At 42.1% G+C, this 23,385-nt stretch overlaps 2 protein-coding genes across 2 annotated transcripts; both read right to left on the reverse strand.

Annotated features, from left to right (window-relative positions):
* Window positions 1–1,933: 1,933 nt before the first annotated feature.
* Window positions 1,934–2,826, reverse strand: LOC126701208 (snakin-2-like). The gene is made up of 3 exons (XM_050399323.1): window positions 2,691–2,826; window positions 2,511–2,556; window positions 1,934–2,349 (listed from the first exon to the last, which is right to left on the reverse strand). Exons 1-3 carry the CDS (start codon window positions 2,766–2,768, stop codon window positions 2,168–2,170), a joined length of 306 nt encoding a protein of 101 aa, XP_050255280.1. The 5' UTR covers window positions 2,769–2,826; the 3' UTR covers window positions 1,934–2,167.
* Window positions 2,827–3,533: 707 nt separating this feature from the next.
* On the reverse strand, window positions 3,534–5,150 carry LOC126694961 (uncharacterized). Its single transcript, XM_050391526.1, has 2 exons — window positions 4,624–5,150; window positions 3,534–3,654 (listed from the first exon to the last, which is right to left on the reverse strand). The coding sequence occupies exons 1-2, from the start codon at window positions 5,148–5,150 to the stop codon at window positions 3,534–3,536; spliced, it is 648 nt and encodes a 215-aa protein (XP_050247483.1).
* Window positions 5,151–23,385: the final 18,235 nt, after the last annotated feature.

A 23,385-nucleotide genomic window follows, 5' to 3' on the forward strand; every position in this document is an offset into this window, starting at 1 on the left:
TCAAAAATTAAAATTTTCAAAATCATCACATACACATGAAAGTTTGGAAATGTTCCAATCGGGGCCACGTTAAAGACAAAATAAACTGCAAAAACAACCCAAACACACACTGTACATGACAACAACATAAAGGAAAAAAAAACCCAGTAATGCTTTAAACTTTAAAAAGAAAACCCAGATATAGATTCAAAAAAAAAAAAAAAATTAAGTACCCAAAGCTTCCAATTGGTGCTTCTTGCTACTGGAACCAGGCGGTCTGCCCCTAGCTTTCTTGAACGAAGTGGGTGGCGCTGATCCTCCAGAAGGAAGCGATGTTGGAGCCCAGGGAGGAGGAGTTGGAGCTGGATGAGGAGATGAAAACCCACCTCCACCACTTGACTGAGTCTGAGCTACAGGTACGGGCTAAGCCGTAGGAGTGAGACCCAAAGCCATAGAGCCATCTGGGCCATACTTTTTGGGTCTCCCTCTTTTCTTCTTAGCTTACTCGCCGCCAGTCATACTCCCCATATTCACATTCACATTCACAGCCCCACCACCACCACTTCCACCATCAAGCTGGTAAGTCGGTGATGTTGCTGTTGCTGCTGTTGCTGTCGTCGTAGCAGCTGTGGCATTTGTTGCGGTAGAGATGGGCTTGTAAACGGCGTTGCCGTCGGAACTAAAACCCAAGCGCATGTTCTGAACCAGTGGCTGTGCCGGCAGCGGCGACGACGACTGTTGCTGTTGTTGATGTTGTTGTTGTTGTTGTTGAAGTGCACCGACGACGGCGAAAATTTTAATTTTTGAATTTTAATTTCTGGGTTTGTGTATGTTTTCTGGTTGTTCTTGCTCAAGACATACTTCAATCTTAATTAATGTGATTTTTTATTTTTATTTCTGTTTTTTATTTTTTTATTTAGTTAAATTTAATAAATTATTTTTTTAAATTTAAATGCTGACTTGGCATTTTTTAATGACAAAATAAAATTTTTTATTATTATTTTAATAATTCCGTTTGCCACGTAATTTAGTGCCCTAACGGCACTGACGGAAAGGACTAAAACAGAAGGCGTTTTTCTAAACAGGGACTAAAAGCGGTAAAAATAAAATTTAGGGACCAAAGTAGGAATCGTGCGAAAATATAGGGACCAAAATGTGTTTTTCGCCTATTTTTAAATATATCATTTTTTTTCTTTTCTTTTTTTAAGTTAGAGAAAACACAACATCAACACTAAAAAATAAATAAATAAAAAAAGGGCAGCAGAGCTGCAAATTAACAAAAAGAGAACAACCAAAGTTCAGCAACAAGCCAGCTAGCACCACCAACCTCTCTTGAAAAAAGAAAAAAGAAATTCTCTTCCATAAGCCACACAAAATTCTATTTTGAACTGTATTTTCTACATTCTCAAGCAAGAATAGTCTAAAATCTAATATCCTGGCTATATAACTCACAGCTTGACCAATATCACGGCCTCAGCTCTAGCCTTTCCAGTATTTTGAATCGATTTTATTTTTATCATGGACTAATTGTTTATTCATTCATTCAGGCTTCTAGAACTGTTTCCCCAAAACCAAAGTTTCCGCGAGAGAGAGTGTGCTTTTTTTTTTTTTTAATATTATGTGCTGGTTGAAAAAGAAACATCATAGAACAAAAAAGAAGAGTGTGTTTGAGTTCAAAGTTCAAAGTTCAAACATCATTATTTATTTATTTATTTTTTGCTAGGTAACATCATTATTCATTTAACGTAAAGGTAAAAATAAAATAACACCCATTCTAATAATAACATCATTATTTATTTATTTATTTATTTATTTTTTTGCTAGGTAACATCATTATTCATTTAACGTAAAGGTAAAAATAAAATAACACCCATTCTAATAATAAAATAATAATAACAACTATGATTGTTATTCTCATCTCAATTACAAGTTACAACCATTCTTTTTTCATAAATAAATAAAAATTCAACCATTCTTTTAATAGCTTGTTTACAAAGTGATATATGCATCTATATTAGTACACAACTTTATTTTCAAATACCAACACAACCAATTAGCAAGGCTGATGCCAAAGTGCTTGGGGGGTCTAGGGGAGAAAGGGTTCGAACTGCGGGATTAGCAGCATGTTGTAATTATCTCTAAAAAAAAAAAAAAAAAAATTAGCAAGGCTGATGTGATATATAATTTTTCAAGGGCACTTGAGTTGGCCACCACGGGTGGTCATGGTGGCGTAGCAGGGGCATACATCACGGTTGCCGGAAGTGCCTGGAGGGACACAGCTGCAGCGAGCACAGCAAGTCCCACAAGCCCTCTTGCACAGGTTTGGCCTAGACGATAACTGACACCTTGCACTACATGCTGCTCCACAATCTGTGAAAGTATAACATATAATTCAATTAATCATAAAAAAAAAAATATATATATATATATATATATATATAATTTAAAATTTTAATTAGCCAACTATGATTATTCAATCAAACAGTATCATATATGTAACATAAATAGTAATGGAAGAAGATAAAACTCACCTATTTTTTTACTGGGAGAACCCTTTGTTGTATCTGCTGTGTTCACCTGCATAACTCAACAATATATTATCGTGTTAGAAATTAAGTGATAGGCTTCATATGCACGTTTATTTTAGTAAACAATTAGGACGTTAGAGGAAAGAGACTATATGAGGTCTTAGATGATTGATAAAAGTTTACCATTTGATCAGCTTCAACGAGATGGAAAACGAGAATGGAAATGAGAATAAAAGCAATTAAAGCCTTTAAAATGGCCATGGCGGATGACTTGAAGCTAGAGCTTGCTACATTCGTTAATTTGGAAGTTGAAAACCTGAAGATTTAGTGCATAGAAGTGAGCTAAGGATGCTCCTATTTATAGCAAGAGTATGTGAGCTAGACAGCAAGAATTAATAAATAAAAATGCAGGTGCATGCAAGCTAGGACAGGACATTCTTAATTATAACATATATGTAGTTTGTACGCGGAACAGAAATTAAAAAGCAAAGTGAATACTGAGGGAGTACTATCTGGTAACGAAGAGCAATTGGAATCATCTAGAGTAGGCACTTGTTGTGTTACTTCCTGGTTGGTGTTTTCAATTCCAAGTGGCTCAAGGTATCTAGCGCACAGTTTTAACGTATCCAAGATAAATACTTCTACGCGGAAACTGTTTTACAGCCATAAAATATCAGAATCTTGAAGATAAAACAATGTATGATTAGAAAGGAAGAGTGTCGGAGTAAATTTGACTCTATCCCATCGGGAAAAGCTATACTATTACGGACAAAGTTTTTTTTCTCGGGCCATTAAAAAACAGAGTTTGATCACGTTGAAACAATGTGGTATATGTATGGGAATGTAACTTAGACTGCTCAATTAATTAATAAAGTCAACAAATCCTGTACTTAAAAAAATAATACCAAAAAAATAAAACCGAGAAAAGTTCAGAGATAATTTAAAATTTAAAGCACTTGTTCAACACTTTTTTTTGAGAAACCAGACTATCAGTAGCCTGGGCTTTTATTCCACAAGAAAACCAACTCAATGAATGTCAAAGATTACAAGAGAAGCAATGTCCTCAGGCATGAAATCAGTCCATACCCGAGTCTCCCTACAATTCTTGGCTTTTTTGGCTAGTGCATCTGCTACAACGTTGCAGTGCCTAGTATTAAAAATTGTTAGAGATATATTAACCCATTAGCATAGGCCCAAGTCTAATTCTACTTTGTGTGCAAGCCAAGTCTCCTACTTGTACTAGAAGTCTATTAGTCTAGAGTTTAGTCTACTGTATATACACATATTATGAGTCATTGTAATACAGGATTTGTACTACACTCTAATATATTATTGATGTAGCCCTTTAGGGTTTCCTCCATTGATGTAGGCCGTTAGGCTGAACCACGTAACTCTCGTGTGTTACTGTGTTCTATATTTTATGCTTTCACTTCCGCATCCATACTAGCATATTCAACATGGTGTATCAATGCTAATATTTAATATGGTATCAGAGTCACCTTCCTGTGGTCATGGTTTTCTGTCCTTACGGTATATTTAAGAGCAATCTTTGTCTTCCTCGGTGTTTTTTTTTCGCTGTGTTTATCTTCTTTGGCTTCCTATTGCTGCCGTTAAAACTCTTCGGTATAATTAAACCACCAACACTACAAGACCATTGACTTCCTCAAATTATTGTCACAGAGAAACTTCATTCAAGGGATCGTCTCAACCTTATCAAATCTCAAGATTTCATCAAGCTTCCATCTTGAGTTTGAGAGGGGGTGTTAGAGATATATTAACCTATTAGCATAGGCCCAAGTCTAATTCTATTTTGTGTGCAAGCCAAGTCTCTTACTTGTACTAGAAGTCTATTAGTTTAGGGTTTAATCTACTATATATACATATATTATGATTCATTGTAACACAGGATTTGTACTACACTCTAATATGTTATTGATGTAGCCCTTTAGGGTTTCTTCCATAGATGTAGGCTATTAGGCTGAACCACGTAACTCTCGCGAGTTACTGTATTCTATATTTTATGTTTTTGCTTCCGCATCCATACTAGTATATTCAACATGGTGTATCAATACTAATATTTAACAAAAATAAATTCAAAAGAAGAAAGAGCAGTAACTTGAGTTTGGATATCCTCGAGAATGTGGCCATAATATAAGTCAAGTGATCTGTGCTGTCCAGATTAAGAGCTTGGATCACCTGGAGGGAGTCACCCTCAAAGACAACATCTTGAAGGCCTAGCTCCATCGCAAACAGCACTGCTCGGCAACAAGCAAGGGCTTCTAACTCCACAACTGTTTGAGCAGTTGGAACTGACGTGGATAATGCTCCAATAGCCTCACCACGCCAGTCCTGGACGATCACACCTAGCCCTGCTTGGTTACAAGACTTGAAGACCGCAACATCAAAATTAACTTTAAACTTATTTTCATTAGGTGGCTGCCATTGCTGAGGCAGAGAAGGGCCCGTAGCAGTTGGTGTTTGGTCTTGGACGTCCAGGAATTCTTGAAGGTAACTTCCGGCCAAAGAGCTAATACAGTTGAGAGGCTGGACTTGAAGGTTGAGTCTCAGAGCATTGCGTCGGTTCCACAGCATCCAGGCAATGATGACAAAGATCTCGGCTCTGTAATTTTCCTTGATCTGCATGTATCGGTGAAGAAGTTCTTGAAAGCTTAAAGCATGGGCATTGGCTGAGGGCAGGGACCAAGAAAATGAGCTCCAAACTAGTTCAAGTTTCGTGCAAGACCATAGAACATGGAGGGTGTCCTCGTGCTGAGCTTGACAGGCGCTGCAAACCTCTGTGGTGGCAATGTGGGCAAGGCATCGTTGCAATGTTAAATGTACTAACACATCACCAACCAAGAAACACACCACCAACAGGCAGTCCATATTCCAAGAAGACAGGGATTCTTTGTTTAGAGGGCTACGTGGTCAAATTATTGATTTTGAACAAATAATATTTTAACACAATTAGGTGCCACCTTTTATGCAACAATTGGGTACGTGAAATCTTTTGCACTTGCCAGTTGCCATTTATCCCTTCTATGTATTCCACTGTAATAAAAAATTCTTCATAATGATAATACCCCACCTAATTTTATAGTCATGTCATCATTATTCTTCCATACACTTTATACAAACTCATAGCTATATTAAATTCGTTTAGTAGTAGTTTCAAAAAAAAAAAAAAAAAAAAAAAAAATCGTTTAGTAGTGACTAGTGAGAGTGGGGTGCCTTTTGTTGTGGGTTGGTCCACAGAATGAACGATCAAATTAAACAGAAGAATATTATTTCCATGAAAAATATTAAACGTTTTTTGTCAATTTATTAAAAAAAATGGTAAATGTTAATGATGTCTTAGGGTAATTGTTAATAAACTATTTTAAGAAATTTTTTATAGAAAAAGAAAAAAAAAATATTGGGTCATGCTAATGAGTGCCTATAGGACAATGATTAATAATCCATTTTAGGAAAGTTTTGACACCATCTGTATGAAAAATGAAAATTACTGTCAAAACATTTATTGCTTTTTCCCCATAAAACTTTCTTTAAATGGATTGTTAACCAATACCCTAAAGACATCCGTTAGTATTTTCCATTAATATTTTGATATATATATTTTTTAATTTTTCATAAAAGTTGTGTCAAAACTTTTTTAAAATGAGTTATTAACACAATTACTCTAAGACACTCATTAACATGACTCATAAAAAGATTTACAAATTAATATGGTAATGAATATGATGTTATATCAATGCTATAATAAATAACTTTTTCATAAATTTTATTTTATTTTATTTTTTGTTTTTAGCTCATCACTTCCCAACAAGTCTTATAATGTCTTAAATGGTAGTATGAAAAAAAAAAAAAAAAACATGATAGAAGTGGAAATAATATATGAACTTATGAAATTCTCAAAAAAAAAAAAAAATGAACTTATGAATGTTTGTGATAAATAATAAAAAAACCACTAGGACATAAGATAATAACAGTTTAGTGATTCTTTACGTAATTGTTGGTTTTATTTTCTTTCTATACTCTAAATTATTTCTTTTGATGGGCATATTCTTCATATGTATTTTGATGATGCACAGAAAATCAGTAGGCTGAATGCTCCAGGCTTCAATGGGCTAATGGTTGCTTGGAAGGCCTGAAAAGAAAGAAACACAAGATCAAAGGTGACCGGGGTGAACCGGCCAAGAACCCTCCGATGCTTAAGTTAGTCTTTGTCTTTTGGAAACTCAGGAATTCCCAACTTTTATGTAATAGTGAAAAAACTCCCTTTTATTTTGCATGGATGAGTCTTTATATAGTAGGCCTTATAGCGGTTACTTGTTTAGTAACCGCCCCAATATTCATGGAGATTCTGAAGATTCAGACTCAACTCCCACAACCGCTATAGCAGTTAGAATAAGAAGTCTTATCTTCTATAACTGCCATAGCGATGAAGAAGATAAAATAGTAACGCGTGGTCTGAATTACAAGCTGGTGTAGACAAATCCATCTTCGGAATTTTTCCTAAGCGTTGGGAGATCGTCTAGGTCACTTCGTGAGCTAGACGACCCTTATAGTCTTGGATGACCTTTCCGGTCCTGGACGACCCTTCTGGTCGTGGACGACCCTTCTGGTCTTGGACGACCCTTTTAGTCTTGGACGACTTCTCTAGTCATGGACGACCTTTTTGGTCTTGGACGACCCTCCGGGTCTTGGACGACCTTTCTGGTCTTGGACGACCCTTGTGGTCTTGGACGACCTCTCTGGTCATGGACGACCTCTCTGGTCTTGGACGACCCTTCGGGTCATGGACGACCTTTCTGGTCATGGACGACCCTTATGGTCTTGGACGACCCTTCTGGTCTTGGACGACCTTCCGGGTCTTGGATGACCTTCCGGGTCTTGGACGACCCTTCTGGTCTTGGACGACTCTATGGACGAACTAGAGATAGTCAGATTTTTAGTTCACCATCAGTTGCCCCCTTTGTCCATGAGTTGTCTTAGTCACTGTAGCAAAATTCTTGTTCATTGTTCATTTTTGGCATGTGTCGATGTTTCATTAGTCAATTGGCATGCCACGTGGTGTCATTGTTGTTGTCGATTTTTGACACCTCAGATTATGCTACATGTTATGATCTCATTGGTCAACGTATTATGTCGATTCGTTTACTGAGGAGATTGCCACATGTCAGCTTCTGGTTGGTCCACATCAACCCATTGACTTGAAGCCTATAAATTGGTACAATCTCTCTCTTGCCCTCTCATTTTTATGATATTTTCCTTTGCCATCTCGTCTAGGAGCCTTGTCTAGTCATCCTCGTCCTTAGGCTTTCGTCAAGTACTTCTTCTTTTTCTTCATCCTTAGGTTTGCCTTAGAAAATTCTGTATTTTTCCTATCATGTCTTCATCTAGTGGTAGTACTATGAGAGCGATAGACGAGTATCAGGATGAGTCCAATGGAAGTAGCGGTAGCACCAAGAGTAGTAGTAGTAGCTTTAGTTCCCAAGACGAGCATTATTCGTCTGGGGCTCTTGGAGTTCCTTTGGAGGTCTTCTAGGAAGAGATGAGGCGGAGGGTAACTTCCAGTTCTAGAGCTAGCTTGTCAAAGAGGGCTGAATCATCCAAGACTCCTTCTCAAGACGAGTAGGAGAATGTCATCTATAGTTGATTAGGGGTCGTAGTTCTTCTAATAGGTTACGGAAGATGAAATTTTTCTTCGTCTTTGGAAATTGGGTTGGGTACCCAATTGATGTAAATAGAACTCTGTTCCCTCCTTTTACTAGTGCTCTAGGTTGTATTCGTCCTGAGGGTATGTTTTCTTTGAAGTTACTTCGTCTTTTCATTTGTTCTTTCCCTCATCTAACAATTCTTCTCGTCTATGCAGTTGTTACTCGTCCACATTTAGACGACTATAGAAAAAGCTCGTAGTTATCTTGATAGGTCCTTCCATAATTTGGCAACGCTTCGCCGTCTTGAGCCCACTAAGGAGAATCTCATTCACGAGGAGACCACTCATCGAAGTAAGAGTCGTCTTTCAAATTTTATTTTTTATTTTTTAGTCGTCTAATTCTTCATGCTTTCTCCAGTATAGGACTAGTCACCATGAAGGAGAACAAGGGTAAGAATGTTGCCAGTGGGATTGAGGAGGAGGAAGTCCAAGTCCTCTAGGACAAACTAGTTCCTTTGGTTGTATAGAGCCCCATCGTCCAACCTCATGCTGGGAAGAGGAAGGGTATCTCCATTGATGTGGACCTTAGAAACCTTACTAGTCGTCGACATCTGAAGAAGGTTAGAACTAACAAGCCCCCTTCTATGACCCCCTCGTACAAGGCCCGCAAATCCAAAGATGTGATGGCATACCTGGATGGACTGGCTGTGAACTTGGTCTCTTCTGAAGTTCCTCCTTCAGCCATCCAAACTGAAGCTCTTCATCCTTTTGTTGGTAGACCTCCTCGCAAGACTCATCCTTCAACTCTTGTTGAGGCTCCTCCTATCTTGGTGTTGGACGAAGGCCATGCATTTTCTTTGTTGATTTTTTTTTTTTAAGACAAAATTTTTAACTCTTCCTCGTCCATTCCTATGTCAGGCAATGGAAAAGTTTTATGCTACGTCCTAGCAGGCTAGGGAGTTGAGTGACGATGTTAAGGTTTTGTCTTCTGGAAGTAGAGAAGGAGCTGGGGAATCAAGTTGAGGAGCTTAAGGAGACTCGTGTTGGTCACCTTAAAGGAAAATGCCAAGAGTTATCCTCGTCCTTAGAGAAAGCAATGGACGAAGCAGTCGAAGCCTTCAAAATGTCTGACGAGTTCACTAGGCGTCTGGACGAGCAATATGCTGCTGGCTACGAGGACTTTCACTTCGATGCTAAGGAAGCCTATCTTAAGATGGACTTTAATGTCTTCAAGGTTCCAATTGCTGCTGAGAGTTCTTTGCTTCAGACGAGCTCTGAGGATGTAAATATCATGGACGATGCCTTTACTGAGCCTTCCAAGGATGATCCAAAGTCTGGGGATGCTCTCAGTGGTTTATCAAAGTAATCTTCAATTTAACTTTGTTTTTATATATTGTTCATGGTGCCCTTTTTTTTGGGGGGGGGGGGGGGGGGGCTTATTTTAAGTTTTATCTAATTACAATCTTCTCGTCCAAATGTATGGATGTATGATAACAGATACAACTGCCTTTATTGGCATGTACAATTTAAGGGTTTTTGGATGATGGTCGTCTACCCTTTTTATGTTTTATGATTGAATATTTACTTCCATTTTCATTCTTCATTTGGTGTTGAATATGTTATATGCTTTATGTATGAACGAATTTTCCCTTGTTTACATCATCCATGTTATTTCAATGGTTTTAAGTGTGGTCCATCCACTTATAAGACATTTTATCTCGTTTTAACTATATGAACGAATTTCCTTTGTTTACATCATCCATGTCGTTTTTTATGGTTTTTAAGTGTGGTCCGTCCACTCATGAAGGCATTTAGCTCGTCCATGTTAGAATAATTTTTTATGTTCAACACTTTTACCATTCTTTAAATTTTACAAGTATAACTTGTCTATGAATGGTATTTCTTTTGCTAGCTTTATTCGTCCATAGATTTGACTTATAGCTTGCATTATCCCTCATCCATAGGCTGGACGGTCCTTTACTCGTCTTTGGGCAAGATGTTGCCAGCATTTACTCGTCCAAAGATTGGACTGTTTAGCTGGTCAAATTCATCCATGGATTTTGAATATTTTTACGTGCATATTTTTCCTCGTCCATTGGTTAGACAAATATACCTTAGGTTTTACCTCGTCCATTGATTAGACGAATATACCTTAGGTTTATTTTTCTTTGCTTTATCCTTATTTTAAGGAAAGCTTATAGACGTTACATCCCTGCGTCCAGAGATTTTACTCGTCTTGGGCTTTTAACCTTCTTGTGGATTAGTTTGAATGAAAACAACATGAAAATTAGGAATTCACACAACATTATATACATTGGAAATCCAAACTGTATATACACAACATAAACATCGTCCACAAGCACGGCACATGCTTAGAAGCTAGTGCCTTTAGGGAATCAAAATACTTATGTACAAACAGACTAAGTCCATGACTTCATCCATCACAATTTCATCCATAGACAGCGCAGAAGTTGGAAACTAATGCACTTTTTAGGGAATTAAAATATTAAAAACATGTAGTACTAGCAATAAACATAAATAAAAATGAGGGAAGTAACACATAACTCCAACTTCGTTCACTAATACTATCTTCGTAGATGTTTAACATTCCAAGGGTGCTCTAGCTTCTGTCCGTCTAGGGCTTCCAAGTAGTATGATCTTTGTCTTTTGCAATTGACAACCCTGTAGGGTCCTTCCCAGTTAGGCCCCATTTTTCCATGAGCCGGGTTTCTAGTTGCCAAAGAGACCCTTTTAAGGACGAGGTCCTCAATGTTGAAACACCTAGGTTTCACCATTGCATCATATTGTCTAGCCATAAGATTTTTATATCTTGCTATCCTCTGCTCTTCATCCATCCTTACCTCATCTGTTAGATTGAGGTTAAGATAAAGTTGCTCTTCATTCTCCTTGTCTGCCCCCCTCGTCCTTGGTGGTCGTCCAGAGAGTTGGACATTCTACGCCACCTTCAGGTATGTCTTTCTTGACTTGGAAGATTGCCCTGTTGAAGTTCCTCCTACAATAACTCTTATTTCTCTAAGTGAGGGCCGTGATGTTTCTTCTACCTTTCCTTTCAACTTCTCGTCTTTATGATCTCGTCCAAGAAAATTCCTCAACTTTCCATGCCTAATAAGATTCTCTATCTGCTACTTTAAGACATAACACTCATCCGTGTCATGCCTGTGGTCCTTGTGGAAGCGACAATACTTGTTCTTATTGTGCTTATTAGAATCTCCCTTCATCTTCTCTAGCCACTTCAAGAATGGGTAATCCTTGATTTGCATAAGCACTTGATCAAGTGGAACATTCAAGAGCGTGTAGTGCTGACTCCTTGAAGACAAACCTGCCTTCCTGTTGTTTTTCTTCTCTCCCATCCGGGCCTTCTTTGGACGAGGGCCTTGGTCAGGATGGCATGGGAGATTAGCTTCCATTCGCTCTGCTTTCTTCCTCTTCTTGGCAATGATTGCACCCTCTGCATTCATGAAGTTTTGGGCTGAATGGACGAGTTCAACCATGGTTTGTGGTTCCTGATCATAAAGCTTATGGATGAATACATTCGAACTAACTCCATTGTGGAAGGCTACCAACAGCAATGTGTCATCCATCTCGTCTACCATCAGGGCTTCCCTGTTGAAGCGAGTGATGAAGGACCACAAGCTCTCATTTTCTCCTTGTTCTATAGTCAATAGGCTGGACTAGAAGCGTTTATGCCTTTGTCCTCCAATAAAGTTGTTGACGAATAACTTATTTAACTCCTCGAAAGAACCAACAGTATCCGAAGGTATTTTATTGATCCACACTCATGCTGGCCCCTTAAGGGTGATTGGGAAGGCCCTACACATTATCTCATTCGGAACTCCTTGAAGGTGTATTGTGGTCTTGAAGGTTGCAATGTGATCACACGAGTCACGTGTTCCATCATACGAATCCAAGGAAGGCATCTTGAACTTGGAAGGCAGGGGATAACTATTGATGGAAACTATGAAAGGGGAATAACATTTTCTCCTTCTCTAACTTCTTGACTCTAAGCTTGCCCTCTTGGCACCATTCATGACATTGCCTCGTTTGGTTGATCTCCCAGGTCAGTTCTTGATTTTGTCGCCATGGCGGCTGCCATGGACTGTATTTGTGGGACGGAAGGCGGTTGCATGATAGGTGCTGACTGGTGAGCGTTGGGGTGGCTAGAAGCGTTCCCACTCTCCTGGTGGCCTGGACTAGTGGCCATTGACCTTGTCCGGACCATACAGTCTTTTGTCTAAGAAAGATAAATTGCAAAAAACAAATTTAACTTTCCCACAGATGGCGCCAACTGATGATGCACAGAAAATCAGTAGGCTGAATGCTCCAGGCTTCAATGGGCTAATGGTTGCTTGGAAGGCCTGAAAAGAAAGAAACACAAGATCAAAGGTGACCAGGGTGAACCGGCCAAGAACCCTCCGATGCTTAAGTTAGTCTTTGTCTTTTGGAAACTCAGGAATTCCCAACTTTTATGTAATAGTGAAAAAACTCCCTTTTATTTTGCATGGATGAGTCTTTATATAGTAGGCCTTATAGCGGTTACTTGTTTAGTAACCGCCCCAATATTCATGGAGATTCTGAAGATTCAGACTCAACTCCCACAACCGCTATAGTAGTTAGAATAAGAAGTCTTATCTTCTATAACTGCCATATTGATGAAGAAGATAAAATAGTAACGTGTGGTCTGAATTACAAGCTGGTGTAGACAAATCCATCTTCGGAATTTTTCCTAAGTGTTGGGAGATCGTCTAGGTCACTTCGTGAGCTAGACGACCCTTATGGTCTTGGATGACCTTTCCGGTCCTGGACGACCCTTCTGGTCGTGGACGACCCTTTTGGTCGTGGACGACCCTTTTAGTCTTGGACGACCTCTCTAGTCATGGACGACCTTTCTGGTCTTGGACGACCCTCCGGGTCTTAGACGACCGTTCTGGTCTTGGACGACCCTTGTGGTCTTGGACAACCCTTGTGGTCTTGGACGACCTCTCTGGTCATGGACGACCTCTCTGGTCTTGGACGACCCTTCGGGTCTTGGACGACCTTTCTGGTCATGGACGACCCTTATGGTCTTGGACGACCCTTCTGGTCTTGGACGACCTTCCGGGTCTTGGACGACCTTCCGGGTCTTGGACGACCCTTCTGGTCTTGGACGACTCTATGGACAAACTAGAGATAGTTAGATTTTTAGTTCACCATCATATTTATATGCATCATTTGGACTAGAAAATAAAATAAGTTTGTTGTTAACCTATATTTAATCACTTTTGTTTGCAGAGTTTTATTATATATGTAAATAATATAAAATTTATGGTGCGATATATCTTGCAACTTTTTTTTTTTTTTTAGAATTTTAATTTATGGCATCTGCTCCTAATGATAGACTAACCCCTGATATCTTATACAACCATCAAAGACTTTACCACTTGAGTTAACTGGAACTCACATTTTGCATCTTTGAATAGAATAAATGTGTAATGTATTGTATTAAACTAAGGGTGGATGGGTAGCTGGGTTTGCTCGCAAAATAGGAATTACAACAAGTTTTCTTGCTGAACTTTGGGCTCTTAGAGACAGTCTTAATCTATGTGTTAATCGCAGTATATTAGCAGTAGAGGTAGAGTTGGATGCAAAGTCTATTGTGGATGCTGTTGTGAACACCAAATATTCTAATATCTTTGCTTCTACTCTCTTGGATGATTGTAGACACTTGATCCAGCATGATACGCCCGACCAAAATGGTAATCGTCCACAGAAGGCAAGAAAGGGACGATCTTGATAAAATCGTCCCAAGAGAGAAGGTCGTCGCTCAAACATCCGGACACTCGTTCCTACCCTTCGCGGAGCGGTTACAAGACATTAATCAACCTTCAGACCGTTGGGAATGGCAGCTCATCATTAACACCCAGCAAAGACGTTACCAGGCTAGATTAAAGCCTCCATCAAGACTCCACCAACGGCTAGAAGAAAGGACCTACAAACACACATATAAAAGAGCTAAACCCCGAGAGGGGCAGGGTAAGACAACACTCTAGAAAATTACTCCCATTGTTCTCCTTTGTCAATCTTACTGACTTTGGCATCGGAGACCTTTTTGCAGGCACAACGCCGGCAAACTACCTTCTTTCGTTCGTTCACGAGTTGCAGAAGATTGGTCTGGCGAAGAACAGTTTCATCTGGACGATCATAAATCAACTGACGATCAAATCATCATCAGTTTGGCGCCGTCTGTGGGAAACGACGATAAACGCAATCTGTCCCCAGTCCAAATGGAATCCAGTACAAACCCAGACCCTGCTGCGCTGGCCCTACAAGTTCAGTCGCTGTCAGCAACCGTGGAAGAACTCACAAGACAGAACCAAGAAATGAAACAACGACTACTACAAGAAAGCAATCGTGCGGATAGGGGAGACGATGAAGACAGCAACAGAAGGCGGACAAGTACTCCAGAAGAAGCAAGTTCGGACCTATTGAGAGAAATGAGGAAAGAGATGGACGAGCTAAGAAACGCCATAAAAGGAAAGACAGACCAAAGTTTGGAGAGAATCGTCCGGAAGACGGATTCGCCCTTTACCATAGCTGTCCAAGAGTGCCCTGTACCCTCCAAATTCCGTCTACCACAACTAGAACCTTTCGACGGACTGAAAGACCCCTTGGATCACCTGAATACCTTCAGGACGACCTTAGGCCTCCAACAGCCACCTGACGAGATCTTCTGTCGCTCATTCCCTACGACCCTCAAAGGAGCAGCCAGGGAATGGTTCAACAAGTTGCCAACATCGTCCATCGACAATTTCGAACAGTTGAGCAACTCCTTTGTCCGTCACTTCGTGGGGGGGCAGCGACCAAAGAGAACTGCCGACCACTTACTTACCATCAAACAAGGAGAGAAGGAACCACTGAGGTCCTACGTGACACGCTTCACCCGAGGAATGTTGGAAATAGATGAGACGGATGACAAGGTACATCTCACAACCTTCAAAGCAGGATTGAAGTCCAGGGATTTTGTAGCATCCTTGGCAAAAAATCCCCCTAAGACGATGGCTGAGACACTGTTAAAGGCTCAGAAGTACATGAACGCGGAGGAAGCTCTGGCAGCTATTGATGGAGCAGATAAGAGCAGGGAAAAGAAGAAAGAAAAGGAGGACGATCGAAGAGGGCTAAAACGAGAACGTCATGACAGGAGAAATGACGACCGAAGAAGGGACGATAAAAACCCTCGTCCGTCAAAATTCACCCCGCTGGCGATGTCCGTAGATCAAATTCTAACAGAAATAAGGGACGAACCATCCCTAAAGTGGCCAAAACCACTCCAGTCAGCACCTGGATTACGCGATAAAAGGAAATACTGCCGTTTCCATAAAGATCACGGGCACTACACGGAGGACTGCAGGGACCTGAAAGAGCAGATTGAAGAGCTCATCCGTAATGGGAAGCTACAACAGTACGTAAAGAGGGGGGATTTCAGCAGGTACGGACAGAAGAGCCAGCCAGTGAATGCACGAAGAGACGAAGATCGCCACCAACCTCGTCCACAGAATGCGCTAGGGGAAATAAAAACCATCGCCGGGGGACCAACCGCCGGAGGATCATTCAAGTCTCTCAGGAAGTCATACCAAAGACAGGTAAACAGCGTCCACAGTGTACCACCGTCAAAGCAAAGACGCACCAGTGAAGACTTGCATTTTTCTGAGGAGGAGGCCAGAAGTGTGAAGCAGCCCCATGATGATCCACTCGTCATTATGATCATGATCGAGGGGTTCAACACGCGAAGAGTCCTGGTCGACAGCGGAAGTTCTGCAGATATAATCTATCTTCCTGCTTTCCAACAACTAAAGCTGGACTCAAAAAGACTTCGTCCTTTTGAGTCTCCCCTAGTCAGCTTCAGCGGAGACAAAGTGTACCCCAGAGGAATCACGACGTTAACAGTTACAGCCGGGTCATATCCCCTTCAGGTAACCAACCAGCACAATTTTCTAATAGTAGACTCACCCTCGTCCTACAATGTGATCATTGGCAGACCAATGCTTAATCGTTGGAAAGCTGCTATCTCCACATACTGCCTAAAGGTGAAGTTCCCAACAGAGCATGGAATCGGGGAAATTAAGGGTGATCAAGTGCTGGCCAGGGAATGCTACCATGCCGTCCTGGCCTCAAAGGAAAACCATACGTGGACGATTGAGGAGAAGACGCCAGAGATTATGGAGAAACTTGAAACGATATCACTGGCTGAAGGGAACCCTCCAAGGACGACCCAAATAGGGACGAGCATGAGCCGAAAGACGAAAGACGAAATCGTCAGCTTTCTGAAGAGCAACCTGGACATTTTCGCCTGGAGTCACAAGGATATGCCAGGAATCCCAGCAAGCCTCATCCAGCACCATCTGAATGTTGATCCCGAAAAGAAACCTGTCCAGCAGAAAAGGAGAGTATTTGCTCCCGAGCGAAATAAGGCAGTAATGGACGAGGTAAATAAGTTGCTTGCAGCAAAATTTATCCGAGAAGTTCACTATCCAGAATGGTTGGCCAACGTAGTCATGGTCAAAAAGTCAAATGGGAAGTGGAGGATGTGTGTCGACTTTACAGACCTGAACCAAGCATGCCCAAAAGATAGCTTCCCGCTGCCCAGAATCGACCAGCTAGTAGACTCCACAGCAGGACACAAACTTCTCACATTTATGGACGCGTTTTCAGGGTATAACCAGATACAGATGGCCGAAGAAGACCAAGAGAAGACCGCTTTTATCACCAGCCAGGGACTCTACTGCTATCGAGTCATGCCTTTTGAGCTCAAAAATGCAGGGGCCACCTACCAAAGATTGGTGAATCAGATGTTCGAGAAGCAAATCGGGAGAAATGTGGAGGTTTACGTTGATGATATGCTCGTCAAGAGCAAGGAGGAAGAAAACCATCTGGACGACCTCAGAGAGACGTTCAACACTCTCAGACGATATAGCATGAAACTAAACCCGTCCAAATGTGCCTTTGGGGTTTCCTCGGGAAAGTTTCTCGGGTTTGTAGTATCGCAGAGAGGGATTGAAGCAAATCCCGAGAAGGTCAGGGCCATCCTGGAAATGTCCTCACCCAGGACGGTCAAAGAAGTGCAGTCCCTGACAGGGAGAATTGCGGCCCTCAACCGGTTCGTCTCGAAGGCGACGGACAAATGCCTTCCGTTCTTCAAAACTTTGAAGAAAGCGTTTTCATGGACGGAGGAATGCGAAGCGGCCTTCCAAGAGCTAAAAAGTTATCTTAGCAACCCGCCCCTCCTGAGCCCGTCCAAAGAAGGTGAAGAGCTATTCCTGTACTTAGCCGTCTCAGCCACAGCTGTCAGCGCGGCGTTGATTAGAGAAGATGGTGGTTTACAACTTCCTGTGTATTACGTTAGCCAGGCCTTCCAGGGCGCCGAGGCACGGTACCCGCGTATGGAGAAGATCACCTTCGCCCTGATTATGGCCTCAAGGAAACTCCGTTCGTATTTCCAAGCCAATCCCATCGTCGTGATGACGGATCAGCCCATTAAAAAGGCAATGAACAAACCAGAAGCAGCAGGAAGAATGGTGCAGTGGGCAGTCGAGCTCAACCAGTTCGACATAAAGTATCGTCCAAGGGTGGCAATAAAAGCACAGGCACTAGCAGATTTTATAGCAGAGTTCACCGTCCCTGAAAACGTAGAGAATATCTGGACGGTTAATACTGATGGATCGTCCACCCAACACGGAGGGGGAGCTGGCATCGTCCTCACTTCTCCCGAGAAGAATGTTATCAAGTATGGAGTCCAACTTAAGTTCCCGGTGACCAATAATGAAGCAGAATATGAGGCACTGCTGGCAGGGTTAAGAGTGGCTCGAGCACTAGGAGCTGAGAATGTTGTGCTCAGGAGCGATTCTCAACTCGTCATTGGACAAGTAAGAGGAGAGTACGAGGCAAAGGAAACAAGGATGCAGAAATACCTCAAGCTGACAAACCAATTGATCAGTGCCTTCAAATACGCAGAGTTCGTCCAAATCCCCAGAGAACAGAACACAGAAGCTGATGAGGTGGCCCGAAGTGCCTCAATGGACAGTGGAGGTAAGAAGTCCGATTGGAGGATGGAAGAACAGAACCATCCCAGCATACTGGAACTTCAGATCTCCACCGTCCACACAGACAGTGGATGGATGAATCCGATAATCACCTTCCTTCAAGAAGGACGACTACCGGATGATCCAGAGGAAGCTAAAAAGATCAGAAAACGAGCAGCCAGATTCACGATACTTAATGACGAACTTTACAAAAGAGGCTACTCTCAGCCGTATTTGAGATGTGTGGAAAAGGAGGAAGCCAGGTACATCCTTGAAGAAGTGCATGGTGGGATCTGCGGAGATCACGCGGGGGCAAAGTCTCTCGCCAGAAACATCATGAGAGCTGGCTACTTTTGGCCAACAATGCAACAAGACGCAGCCGACTTTGTGAGAACGTGTGACAGTTGCCAGAGGTATGGGAATGTTCAAAGGCTCCCTGGAGAGAAGATGACCACAATATCATCGCCCTGGCCATTTGCGCAATGGGGGATCGACATCATGGGTCCCTTACCTCAGGCAAAGAGACAGGTGAAGTTCCTGCTCGTAGCCATCGACTACTTCACAAAATGGGTGGAGGCAGAAGCTCTGGCGACGATCACCGAAGCAAAGGTACAAAATTTTGTTTGGAAAAATATTGTTTGCAGGTTTGGAATACCAAGGACGATCATATCAGACAACGGCCGTCAGTTCGACAGCCAAAGCTTCAGGTCATTTTGCTCGAGCTTAGGTATCAAAAATAAGTATTCATCGCCAGGGCATCCCCAGGCCAATGGACAGACGGAAGTAACCAACCGGACCCTGCTGAAGATCATCAAGTCCCGATTGGTGGGGGCAAAAGGAATGTGGCCTGAGGAACTGCCAGGCGCCCTATGGGCATACAGGACGACAGCACGGACACCAACTGGAGAAACACCATTCAGTCTAACATATGGCACAGAAGCAGTCATACCAGTAGAGGTTGGTCTCACAAGCTTGAGGAGGGAATTTTTTGACGAACAAACCAATGAAGACCAATTGAAGGAAAACTTAGACAGCCTGGACGAGATCAGAGGTCAGGCAGCTGAGAAAATGGCGAAGTACCAGCAGAAGATAGCAGAATATTATAATCAAAGAGTGAAGCTAAGAAGATTCAACATTGGTGACCTCGTCCTTAGAAAAGTCACCCCTGCCACAAAGGACCCAGCACATGGTAAGTTGGGACCGTCCTGGGAAGGACCCTACAGAGTCGTCCATTATTCGCGTCAGGGCAGCTATCACCTGGAGGATTCAGAAGGGAAAAGACTACCTCGTCCATGGAACGTTGAGCATCTAAAGAGGTATTACGAAAAGGAACCATAAACTTCATTGTAAAACCAATTTGATACTTCTATCTTATGTAAGCAATTGTTCGAGTTATGAGTATTATCCAGCATCCTTTGAATATTATCGAGCAAGTCATTCATCACTGTTTCCAAAAATAAGCGCACGAGATCGTCCCTAAAAAAGCTTAATGACGATAAGATTCCTTAAATGGATGTACATCGTCCCTAAAAAGCTTAATGACGATAAAATTCCTTAAATGGATGTACATCGTCCCTAAAAAGCTTAATGACGATAAAATTCCTTAAATGGATGTACATCGTCCCTAAAAAGCTTAATGACGATAAAATTCCTTAAATGGATGTACATCGTCCCTAAAAAGCTTAATGACGATAAAATTCCTTAAATGGATGTACATCGTCCCTAAAAAGCTTAATGACGATAAGATTCCTTAAATGGATGTACATCGTCCCTAAAAAGCTTAATGACGATAAAATTCCTTAAATGGATGTACATCGTCATTAAAAAGCTTAATGGCGATAAAATTCCTTAAATGGATGTACATCGTCCCTAAAAAGCTTAATGACGATAAGATTCCTTAAATGGATGTACATCGTCCCTAAAAAGCTTAGTGGCGATAAAATTCCTTGAATGGATGTACATCGTCCCTAAAAAGCTTAATGACGATAAAATTCCTTAAATGGATGTACATCGTTCCTAAAAAAGCTTAATGGCGACAAAATTCCTTAAATGATTGTACATCGTCCCTAAAAAAGCTTAATGACCATGAAACTCCTGAGATGGACGTACATGGCTTAGTAACGATAAATGTAAAGAATAATGACGGCAAAATTCTTTGGACGAAGTACATCGACGCACCACGACGACAAAAGTTCCTTAAAGAAATGGACGTCACCTCTAAGGCTAAATTCCCTCGATGTCCATGTACATCACACAACATGGTCTCATCTGTACAAGAGGGACAAACCCTTCAAAGTGATCAACACGATTTTATCCATACAGGACGACCAGAAAGTCAGGTAATGGGAAACATTTCCAAAAATCAAATGAGCAAGCACAAACATTTATAAATTCAAATATAAAGTTAAATTGTTCAAAAAGGGGCCCCAAAAACAGGAGGGGCATCCAAACAACTACTGTTCTTCACTTGGTGCATAAAAAAAAAAAAAAAAAAAAATGGGAATTTCCTTAAGGCAAACTAGGCTGAAGGGGGAATTTCATCGTCCTGAGTAGCCTGAGGTGGTTCAACGCCGGTGGACACTCCTGTTTGAGCCGCCTCGTCCTCCTCAATCTCCTTGTCAACAGCTTCAAAGTCCAGATCGTCAAGACTCACGGCAGGACCATGCTTGATGAGATACCTTCGCAGCAGCTCGAACCCTTTAAAGTACCACTGGAAGAGAAGGGTGTTGTATTCTTCAGAGGATTGGAAGGCAGTGACGGCTTTGGCTACCGCAACCTTCATCTTCTGAGCAGCCGTCGCTAGAAGTTCGTCCTTTTGCTTCACGGTTTGTCTCTCAGAATCCAGCTGCTCCGTCAGCACGCGGACTTGCTCCTTAGAAGCGTTGAGAGAGTCCATAGTTGTGATCAAGTCCTTGCGCAAACCAGAAGCTTCAGCCTCCAAAGCGTCTACCTTCGAGTTGGCCACGACGGCCTTCTCCTCATTTGCCAGGTACTGAGTGGTGATGTGCATGGTCTCCCCCAACACCTATGGACGAATACAAAGTTAATAAAAGTTAGCTCAATACAAAAAAAAAAAAAAAAAAAAAAAAAAAAAAAAAAAAAAAAAAAATGTATGACGATTCACCTGCACGAGTTTGTGGACGTGGCGGCTCACCATCTCGTGTGAAGGAATGCTCGTAACTTCCCTCATCTCAGCAGGGGTAAAGAGCTCGGTAGCACGGTCCATGGCCGTCCCTGCATCTGACCAGACGCTGGCATCAGCTTTCCCTTTTCCCTTGCTAGCAGCTTTCTGCTTCTTCGAGGGACGAGCAACCTCCTCGATTGAAACTCCAGGAGATGCAAGCAGACCTTCGTCCAGATCAAGGGTAGGTGTGGACGACCCTCTCTCCACTACCTCTTTCTCCTTCTCCCTGTCCGTGATCCTCAGCCGCTTCTGGCCTATGCTGGAAAGGGGCTCATTCTTTTTGCCCTTGATTTTAGCATACATCTCCTTGTTGAATTTTGACGTCATTTCTACCAAGGACGAATAAAAAAAAAAAAAAAAGAGGCGTAAGGACGAGTAAAAAGAATGCCAGCAAACACAAAGAAAAAGCGTGAAGTGCAACTTACGTTTTCTCTCTTCACGGTCAAGAGTACTGAGGACGTAAAGTGAAGGTTCTGGCCCCAGGCAGTGACGAGCCAAGGTTCGTGGATCAATCAGCTCTCCAAAATCTTCTATCGTCCTGGCGTATTCAAGAGCAGCCTGCACTCGCTTGGCAAACCTGGCCTCTAGCTCCGGACGGTCTTTCACTGCAAAAGGACGACGTCAAACAAAAAAAAAAAAAAAAAAAAAAAAAAAAAAAAAAAAAAGAGTGCCCAACAACATTGGGAGACACGCACCAATCAACGGGGTCTCCCATCGTCGCAGCAACCTAGGAACATTCCCCCACAGATCGTCGGGCAGCGTCTCCCAACCGTCCCCAGATACAAAGAAGTATCTTGACTTCCAGTAGCGAAAGGACGACGGAAGGTCAGCTACCAGACGGGCCTTCCTAGACCAAGGGACGAACTCGTAGTACCCAAACTCCCTGGACTCTTTCAGACGATACAAGTAGACAAACTCATTAACTGAGATCATATCCCCGTCAGCAATGGTCGTCCAGATCACCATGCAGCTAATCACTATTCTCCAAGAGTTAGGCATAATTTGCCCCGGTGCAAGGTTAAAATGGTAAAGAAGCTCCATTATGAATGGATGGACGGGGAATCGGAGGCCACACGAAAAAGCTGCCTCGTAAAAGCAAACCTCTCCGTGGGCAAAGGCACAAGCTTTTTCGCCCTTCCTGGGTAGACGAGCCTTAGTTCCCTCTGGAAATTGAAATCTGTCCTTAAACTTACTAAAAACCTCAACTTTTAAGGAGCAATTTTCCTTCAAGGCATGAAATCGACGGGCCGTCGCCGGAACAGGGGAATGGGAGGACGAAGGAACACGGGAAGGAGTGGTGGTTATAGCGACGATCCCGGTCTCTTCCTCAACCACATTTGAGGACGAGCCCCCCTCTAGATCACCTAACCCTTCCTCTAAACCCATATTTTCCCCTCTTAGTTGTCCTCTGATAGACCGAAACCAAGCCTGAGACTCCAACAGAAGGGGGTATAAAACACCCAACGCCGAACCTAACCCAGAACCCCTATTAACAAATTCCTCCACCACAGGATACGAACCAGCGAGGGAAGGCGCACCCAATAGGTCACCAGACAGCTCTACCAAGGAACCTAGGCGGGCAAGGAGAAAGGCTACGGAAGGGAAGCTACGCCTAACTTCGAAGGTGTCCACCATTAAAGGAGAGAAAAAGAAAAAGAACTAACCCCACCACTCAGTGAGAGGAGAAACCAGTACAGAAAAGGAAAAAGAATTCAAGCGACACAAATACAAGGGAAAACTGAAAAGGAAAGAAAAGCGTAAAATAGGGTGGGCGTACCTGGAAGTTAGGAAGAAAACTGAGGAGTTGAGGAGCAAAATACGCGTAGGAGAGAACAACTGCACAGACAATGGAGAAATGGAAAAAGGAAAAACCAAAAGAGATCAAACGTTTCTGCCTTGGAAAGTGCGGGAAAACTGAAAAGACACTCACCGGAAACGAGGCACTCCTAACAGTAGAAACCA

The sequence above is a fragment of the Quercus robur genome, chromosome 2 (assembly GCF_932294415.1).
Source record: "Quercus robur chromosome 2, dhQueRobu3.1, whole genome shotgun sequence".
NCBI lineage: Eukaryota > Viridiplantae > Streptophyta > Magnoliopsida > Fagales > Fagaceae > Quercus > Quercus robur.